Source organism: Ursus maritimus, unplaced genomic scaffold (assembly GCF_017311325.1).
Source record: "Ursus maritimus isolate PB19 unplaced genomic scaffold, ASM1731132v1 scaffold_31, whole genome shotgun sequence".
Lineage (NCBI taxonomy): Eukaryota > Metazoa > Chordata > Mammalia > Carnivora > Ursidae > Ursus > Ursus maritimus.
In genome coordinates this window covers 20,679,702-20,689,330 of record NW_024425675.1, presented here as the reverse complement: position 1 = coordinate 20,689,330, position 9,629 = coordinate 20,679,702, and the positions used below count along the sequence as shown (strand labels likewise).

Genomic DNA, 9,629 nt, shown 5'->3' with positions numbered 1-9,629 from the left:
AACCTGATGAACCTGCATTGATGCATCATGGTCACCCAAAGTCCAGAGTTTACATTAGGGTTCATTCTTGGTATCGAATCCTCTATGAGTTTGGACAAATGTATAATGATGTGTATCCACCATAATAATATCATACGTAGTAGCTTCACTGCCCTAAAAATCCTGTGTGCTGACTATTCACCCCTTTTTCTCCCCCCTCCCAGGTTCTGGCAACCGGTTTTGCCTCGTCCAGGATGTCATATCACTGGAATCACACAGCATGTATCCTTTTCAGACTGGCTTCTTTCACGCAGTAATATGCGTTTAAGATTCCTCCAATTTTAAAGACAAAGAAGTTAAAGCAAAGGGTTGGTCCTGCTCTACTCAGGACCCACCCTGTCCTTCCAGCAGGCCAATAGGGGCCATCATGTGGTCCTGCTCACCTTAAGAGATCCGCTGGACTGGGTGACTCACGTTGTCAGACAAAAGTAGCAAAATCAAAGCCTAGACCTTCCGGGACTTGAATTAGAAACACCAAGTCTCTCTCTTTATTCCTTTAACAGAGACCTCTTGCCACCAGATGGTAAACTGTGAGCCTACATTCGGGTAGGGATCACTCTGAGCCATTAATTACAGCTCCTGAATGCTAGGAGCCGAGCGGGCATAGGAAGCAGCCTTTCCCTACATTTGTCCTAACTGCCACACCCACGAATAACCTGGTTCACCCCATCGTAGATGTCTTAACAACTCAAAATTGGCTTCATGCTTTTCAAATGCCCATGCGTTATTTCAAGGAAGGCACAAAGATAAAAAAGGGCAAAGAAATACAATTGGAATTTTTAGAAAAGTTTCAGGGTGTATGATTTCCTACAAGTTTTTTTAAAGGTATAAAACGTCTGTCTCTGGAAAGTGCCTGTGTGTCTTGCAACAGTTGCAGAAAGGAGCACAAGGGGGGGGATTCAAGGCCACCGCATCTCTGGGGTGACCAGATATAGGTGGTCACCACAGCACAGAACATGGCATCTGTGAAATCACGAGGCCACCAACTGGCAAGGCTGGATATAGTTGGTTTGGGCTTGCTTAGATTCCTGCTGCTCTTTCTCCGAATAAGTAGGAGTGCATTGCTTAAGCCGGGAGACTCCGGGAGCCAGACACGCACGTGCTTCCGGCGCTCTGAACATCACAAGGTCTGCTTCCGCTCTCGCGGACTGAAATGCGCCCGTTTCTCAAGTTCTATTGTAAGGCAGAAAGCACATACATCGGAAGCCACCTTTTTGTCAAGCTCGGGGCTGACAAAGAGATGGGACACGGGCTTACACAAGTAAAAGACCGGATGAAGTCTCTGCGCAAAGATTTCCCTCTGTCTATGGTCTAACATCTACTCTGACGGTCTTCCAACATCTAGGACACGCTGGTGGGGGTAGCCGGAGAGGCAGATTTCATAATCTCTCTTTTAAGTCTGAGCAATGGAGGTGAGATCAAATGACGAACAAACAGTGAATGAGAGAACCTAGTCCAGGCGATTCTTCGTTTGCTCTCTAGAATGCAGACCCCTTTGCCACACATCCCACTGAGGCTGAGAGACAGACTCACTGGCTGATTTCTATGAAATGCCGCTTGTAACAACTGGGGTCCCTGCGTCTGCCTCATAACGGTGTTCCACGAATCGAGTTCTGACACTGGTTCTTATCACTGGAGTGCACCTCCAATTACCCAGTTCAACTCCCAATAACCACGTAGTCTGTAAATATCTACTGAGCATCTACAACGTGTCAGGCACTACCGTGGGTTCCAGGAATATGTAACAGAAGGAGACACACAGTCTTGGCCATCGGAAGGCTGCAGGTTAGTGGAAGATACAGGCACTTGAACATGTACCAAGGACACACAAAGTGTTGTGCAGGCTGCCACGAGTGACCCAAACATACATGAAACACGGAGCACGTTCTGGCCCAAAGGAATTAAAAATACAGCTGGATGGAAACAAGGGGGAAAGAAACTGGCCAAAAAGCAAGAGGATCTCAGGCTGGCTGGGGGAACCGTCTTGCATTCAGGAGTGTTTTCTGCTCTTTGTGGCTAGACTTTGGGCAAGGATTTAAACTCTTCATGTTGGGATAAGTGAAGGGAAGAAAATTATCCTTTCTCTTCATAGATAAGGGCGCACCAGTGCATTGTTATCTACTATTTCAGGGAAGGGACCCCGGGCTGGGGTGTTATGGATAAAATCGGAGCGACTTTGGAATAGCGTCCACGTTCCACTGGACTTCACATCACAACATTTAAGACAAGATCTGTCTTCTTAAATAGCCACGTACTCGATCTGTCAGCCGCTCGCCGCTCATGCCAGCCCTCTTCCTCCAAAATTGCCGATGTGGCATCTGACCACCAAGAAAAACACTGCTGACTCGGCTTAACGTTTTTATTCCCTACAGCTCGTTGCCTGTAGATGGAATTGTCCCACCGAGAAGCCCTGCAGTCCCGACCTCCCAGGACTCTTCTGAGTCTAAAAGGAAGCATTGATTTACTACGCCCACTTTACAGGAGGGAACGTGAGCTCTGAGGAGCAACTGCATCAAGTCTTCTTACACGGGGGCGGGGGGGGGGGCGTTCCAAACGTTCCAGTGCCCCAACTCCCCCCAGCATACAATCATCCCAACCCAGTCCTCCACTGCCCCCCGCCCCCCACCACATCTTCGGTAAGATTAAAAAGGAAAAAAGTGAGAGGTGCTTGCTTTTTTTTTAAGGGCAGGCTTGGCACTTACCTTCACTGCGTAATAGTGAACCCCGTAGGTCGGGAGAGACTCCACGATGCTCATGTAGCTGGGAAGACAGACAGACAGCACACACACACACACACACACACACACACACACACACACACATGAAGGTGGTTATTCGGCCGAACTGGAATCATACGTGTGTGTGTGTGCATGACAAAGCCCTCAGAGTGATGATTTACTCGAAAATGACCCTGAACCATCACCCCCCCCCAGAGATAGGTCTTTGCAAGTAGAACCAAACAGCCGTGACACATGCTATGTGAACACACACAAACACAACCTCATGGGCACTGGGACTGGCCACTTACTTCACAATTGCTTGACCTCTGGTCTGGCCGTTCAGTTTCTTGTAGTGTTCAATGACTCGATCCTCACTAGAATTATAAGACAAAGATTCTGTTACATATGGTCCTTCGGTTACCGGCCAGCACCCTGTTAATGGAGATACTTCCTCTGAGCCTGAGCCATCTCAGGGGAAGCCCTAAGGAGCCAACAGCTCCTGCAGAAATGATTTGTCCTATGTGGCATTTCTGCACTCAGTCTAAGCCAGGTGCCTCGGGCTACAGATTTCCTTGGGGTCAGCTCCCTGCCAGAAATGCTACCATGGGAGGTGAGGAAGAAGCAGTGAGCATGCATGTCACTGGAGAGGGGCGCAGAACGGGGGATGGGACGGAGACCGCCTGGCTAGGAAGCAGGGTGGATACTCTGGCCGAACGCCCACGTCTTCCTTGGCCTCCTCATCTCCCAAATCCTGTGTGCACAGATCTCACAGGGGAGGGCAGGCATTGACCTCAACAGAATGCCCATGGCTTCCCTATCATGAATTAGTGGTCAGGGTTGAGGGCTTCCAAGGAGGATGGGAAAGTTCTGGAATCTGGGCCTGGCTAACACAAACCACAAGGCAATAAAAGGCCCAGAGAAGCACTGGGAAACAAGCCAGCTACCAGAAGTGAGCTAGGAACTCCTTGATCTCCTGAAATCTTACTTCTAAAATAACAAGAGACCAGCTTGTGCCTTGGGAGACAGTGGCCAGCCAAACTGCCCTTTGACAGGGCAGAGGGCATGAAGGGACTCTCTGAGGAGTGGTGCCCAGGGAGCTATGGCTGCTGCCCTCGGAATACAGAACCCAACACGGGGAGTCACAGGGAAAGCACATCCCACCTGCTGAGGAGTCAAGTCCAAAAGCCTGGGCCTCTGTGACCTGGCCACACCACCAGGAGCCCCATTTCTCCACCTTCTGTCTTACACCTTCCTCACCTCAGGCCAGTGGGCTCCAGGACAGGATGCAGCCCTAGGGATGAACCCTCGAGACCTCCTTGGTTGGCCTTCATCACCTATTATTTAGTATCCCAGAGTTGATCTAAAGCGTTTTCTCGCCAACTTTCTTTTTTTTTTTTTTAAGGAAAAAATGAAAGGCCACTTCTGGGGGGTAATGTGTCCTGTATGTTCACTAACTACTACTTGGGGGGTCATTTCTTGATTTTCCAATTATCACCTTAATCTTTAATGGCTGTCTCTTCATTTTAATATTCTGAAATATGGTGTGTCTACGATCATCTGACTCTTCACAAGCGAGTGTCCTTACAAACACCCAGCACAGGAACTGGCCAGCTGTAAGGAGCCCTTCTCTGTCGGAGGGTCATCTGGATGCATCTGTTCAGAAAGGGGCAGGTGCAGCTCTGTTTCTCCTCCGCTCCTGGGCAACCCTGGACGCCGTACTCGGGAGTGTGAGAAAGCCCTCTTCTGAGAGAATTCTCCAGCAGCGTCCTACCTGGGGAGGACCCCGCCTCACCAGACCTTTGGGGTCCTGTTGAGACATTTGGGGGTTGCTTTCCTAGCTTGCTTCTCTCCCACCCATTGAAGCAACGGCTGCATTGGCATGTTTCCTACTATACGATCTAGCATTTTGTGAGGTCAACTCTTGGATCCAGGGTCAAGCAACTCAGTGTAGATCTGAGCCCATTCCCTTCAGAGCTCTGGGAAGGAGGACCCCCGGGCTGGCCTGGGGAGATCAAAATCAACGTAGCGCCGTGGCTGTGAACACAGTCGAGGCTCAGACCAACACCAGTGAAAGTCAGAAACACGGGCAAGCAGCTGTTTAGCTGCTTCCTGACTAAATGACTTCTCAGCGCTCGAGAGCCGCAGGGCTCCGCCACCCCCACCACTCTCTGGATCTCCTGCTGCCCGAGGCCATTGGTGAGGCCACGGTATCTAGCCTCTCCTTCCTCAGCTTTTCCCACTTCTTTGGGCCCAATCGAAACACCGTGAGCCCATCTGGTGAATACACAGGCCAGGCTGACTGAAAACCCACTCTGCCCCCAGCCCCACCCCCACTTCCTCTGGAATTTACAGATGGCTCAAGTGCGCTGAGCTTTGCAAGTTTCCCAGCGACCCCAGAGCTGTGGTAGGGACTCAATGGAATAATTACTAAAAAATGCACCAGCCAGAGTAAATAGAATCCCAAAACACTAATTGGAGGACACTGTGGTGCATGAAGGATAAAGACAGGTGACTAAGGCTGACTGTGCCTCCCCATAGTCATTCAGTGAGATCATCTCTCTGCAGGCAAGGGGCCCAGGAAATGCATGGGGGATTAGAAGGAAACATGGGGATGACGATATAGTTTCCTGTCTTGGAGAAGCCATCGCCTGCAGTGGGCAGTGATTCTGCAGTAAAGGTTGGGTGGTGTGTGGGCCGGGGGGAGTCGGGCATTTGCAAGCTAGGCCCTTCAGAGAATCCAGGTCAGGGCCCTCATACTGCTCTGTTCTGTGGCCCTGGGCACATAATTCTAACCTCTGCCTCAGATGCTTCCCGATAGGGAAATCCCGTGGAGTAGAAGTCCAAGCTTGTTACACGCTTGGGGAAAATTAGCAGAAAGGATTACTGCACGATTACTCAGCATTATTATGTACCTTTCACTATGTTAATTGCATCATGTGACTTCTTCCGCTCTTAATTACAGTCTGGATTGGGTTGGTATGGTTAATTCCGTTTCATACATGGGAAACTGACGTAGCAGAGAAGTAACTCAAGCTTCCTGAGCTGTCATTACCCCACTGTTCAGAAACGTGGCTGGGATTCTAAAATCCACTGCTTCGCTCTCTAGGCTATAATGCCTTTCCTGACTAGTGTGGATGGGCTCCCTATGGCTTATTCTGGCCTGACGGTTGTCTGCCACATCCGAGAGGGCCAGCGAGAGCAGGAGAGCCTGGAAGAACTGCAAATCTGTGTCCTCCATTCAGGGGTGATCATGGCTGCGGGCAGCTGGATAGACACTTCGTGATGTCAGGGCAAGTGAAGGTCTCCTCCATCAACAAGGGGTCATGGTTAATCATAGAGACGCATGACACTGGAGCCAAGGGATATCTTTGAACATGTTTGGTTGCCAGCTCTATGAAGCATGAACATCATTTATCCCTTCCTGATATCTCTGCTTTTTAAAAAATCTAAATAAGTAGGTTGGAATATGAAGGCCAACTACAACTAGCCGATCACAGTGAAATAGGTGTTTGTTTTAGCAATGAAGCCATGGGATGGTCCACACTGCCTGCTTGTCTGTATATAGCTGGGCTGTGGAGCCTGGGGGCACCCGCTTCAAAAATGCCCCCGCCTCAGTTCTGCATCCTCTCTGTGAGTGTACACAGTTGCATGGGTGCTCTGGGTCTAAAACAGGCCCAGGGAAAGTGCCAGCCAGGTCACAGAGACGGAGGGATGCTCTGGCAAGATAAGTACAGATGTGGGTAAAGAGGAAGATGCTCATATCGACACAAGAGAAGAGAGGGACATAAAGGAAGGCATTTCTGTACTAGTAATAACGTGTGAGCATGGAGCTCACTGTGGAGATGATTAAAGAGAAATCCAGAGAGAGGTAGAAAGGGAAACCGAGAGAGAAGGAGCTGGTAAACACAGGGTGTAAAAAATGTCTGGAAACAACTGAATGAGGAGATGGTTGAGGGCTGGTTTAGGCTAAAAGCAACTTTGACCCCAGACAACCCAGCGACGTCATAGCCCCCAGCTGGCGAATACATCCCCTCTGTGGAGGAACTACTGGTCTCCAGAGTTATGTTCTGTGTCCTAGCTCTTTCACCATTGGTTCCCTAAACATGAACAGCTGAGGGGGGAGGGACACAGAAGATGAGGCCCAGGGAGCGTGCGGGACCGGGAGAGGGCAACAGGGCTCCAGGAACAAGGGAATGGGAGTGTCATCTGTTGGTGTTCCCACGTGCAGACAGCCAAGCTGGAAGGAGGGGAGCAGACACACACAGTGTCTCCCTGCTAAACAGATTCTGTCTGGGAGGCGGATTCTAATTCTATAAAGCCACGATGCAGCGAAACCTTTGTTATCGAAGGACGAATGGCAAAAAAACAGCTCAGAGAGATGAGATTGGCAGGTGGGGTGGGGGACACCAGCAGCCTGGAGGGAGCTGTCTGCCCCAGGACTCGGCTTCTCATTGCTGCTCCTGCTGCCCCATCATGCTGTCTCCTAAGGAGAAACGACTTCTGGACTGGAGTGTCATCCAGCTAATGCCCTCTGCATCACAGCATGCCCCATCCCAGTGAAAGGGGTCTCTCAGAGCCACCTGCATGGCTGAGCCACAAGTGTGGTGACTGCAAACATGTCCAGACGCGATGACATGGTAGTAATCCATAGGTTTCATAAAGCAGAGTAAAGAAGTGCTTAGAGGAGTCACATGATACAATTGATCAGGATTGACCTGTTCTGTGATTTTTGGTTTTTTATTATTATTATTGTTTATAAAAGCAGTCAACACTTGCTGTGAGGGAGTCAGAAGGGACATGAGGGACGACGCAGCATGCTGCCTGTCGGGGGACGGTGACGAGGGCCGGTGCACACACAGCGTTTGCACACCACCACCCAGGAATGCAGGCCCCACTTGACTGTGACCAGAACCACAACCCAGGACCCTTTCGCATGCCTGTTTTGTTCAGAGTCAGTAATTTAGGGCCTGACAGATGAACTAGGGCATAACGTTACATGGCAGCCAAATCAGGAGATATGAAACGTTGTGGGAAAATCAAAGAATCAATCTCTCTCTTCTGTGAAGAAAAAAACCCCCGTAGTTCTCTCACATCTCAAAACCTCACACATCCTGTCATCAAATGACAAGGATTCCAGAATGAAACTCGAGCAGCACATGAAAGGGTCTCCAAGGAGGCAAAGTATCCAAAGTGAAATTTTAGGAGTCTTTTTTTTTTCTTGTTAAAGAAAGAAAATAAAAAAAGGAGGTCTCAGGCAAACCATGGCATCTAAATACATGTGGGAAATGATTTGACGGAGGCCCAAGCCACTCAGACAAGATGGAGTTGTTCCGGCTGGGGTCCAGCCTGACCCTCGGCAGCCCCGAGCCCCTGTACCCCAGGTGGGCTCGCTCCTGAGGGGTGTGTGAAGGGGGTGCAGCTTACCAGTAGGCCAGGGAAGGGTGCTCCTTCAGGGCTTGAGTGGGAAGCGCTGGCAGCTTCTTCAAGTCACTCCTCACCACCTCATTGCTGGAAGAGAGGGAAGAACAGAGACAAAGCCAAGGAATGGCTCACCCTCCATCTGAGAAAGCCACCGTGCCATGGGATCCGACCTGACCCAGGAGCCTTGGCCGAGAGACCCCACATCTGTTCCCTTTGAATGAAAACTAGGGAGAGGAAGGACCACTCCCTTCTAATTAATTTATTAATAAAGAGGAAAGAGAACACACGGGGTGCAGAGCCCAGGGGCCCTCTCCTCTGGGGCGCAGAACAGAGTGCTCACAGGGGGCCGGTGCACAGAGTGGGACACAGACCCAATGCCCCCAAGCACACGAATTTGGGAGGAGAAGGGTCACCAGGGTCCCATGGGAGAAGCTCCCAGGGATCCGTCAGGGGCTCAAAGGCCTCCGAGAATGGATGGCTTCTCCTTGAGAGCCGTTTCCCTTGCTGACACACAACGCTGGTTTTCTTTGCTTGGATTGACCACACGCTGGAAACTATTGTCCAAAATATGACAAATAAATAACTTTTGCTTCTGACAGGGCCTGGAATTGACTCTGAGAGCAGGAAGTGGATTATCTGGTACTCGTAGGAGGTCCTGGCACCAGAAATCCTTTCCCTACAGACTCACATGTTCTCAGGTTTGAAGGATACTTCAAACTCCTCTGGGTTTTAACCAGTGTTCTTCGGAGCCTCGATGCCTCTCTGCACCCTCAACAGCCCCACATCCCCACTGGGCCAGTGCATTTGCTGTTTGTGCCCACTCTTTCCCTCCAGAGGCAATCGCTGGCCTCTTCTTTGGGATGGTTTAGGTATTGAGAGGCTGTTTCCCTGTACTGGTCCAGTAAGCGTCTCATGGCCCCTGCTGCGCTACCAGAGCTCACCCTGCGGAGCGAGCCCGCCTTGGTCCTCGGGTCTAACCAAGGCTGTGGTGGCAGCTTCTGTGCTGCTTGCCTGAAGCAAGGCAGAGTGTGGAGCTCAGTAAGTAAAAACAGAGGAAGGAGCACCCCGGTCACAGTTGGGGAACTCGGCATCTGGACAGCAAACACCCCAAGAGCCATGCTGCTCACTGGAGGACACCCCCCGCTTGAGAACCCACGCAGCCTGAAATGCCGTCCTCGGCAACGGATCAGCGGCTCCCCTCTGGATACCAATGCCGCTGGGCAAAACCACTCCAATACTTTCAGTTCATCGACATGGTGACAAAGAAACACACGGATGCTGGCAGGGGACACAGCCATTCTCAGAAAGGGCGTTTTCCAAGTGGAGTGAGAAACGGTGACAGCAATATTTGGGAGTCCTGGCTTTGAAGCAACCAGAAGGCTCAACTGGCTACCGTTTGAATCAATAAACCCAAGTATTTCAACTGTTAGCACCTAAGGGGTAAGGCAA

The 9,629-nt window shown here is 50.5% G+C and overlaps 1 protein-coding gene across 1 annotated transcript in view; it reads right to left on the bottom strand.

Moving 5' to 3' along the window:
* Positions 1-9,629, bottom strand: part of FRMD4A (FERM domain containing 4A) — a 746,022-nt gene that overhangs the window by 90,087 nt on the left and 646,306 nt on the right. The window contains 3 exon segments of the mRNA XM_040645388.1: positions 2,742-2,799; positions 3,068-3,133; positions 8,184-8,267. Of these exon segments, the coding sequence (XP_040501322.1) occupies positions 2,742-2,799; positions 3,068-3,133; positions 8,184-8,267 (208 nt within the window).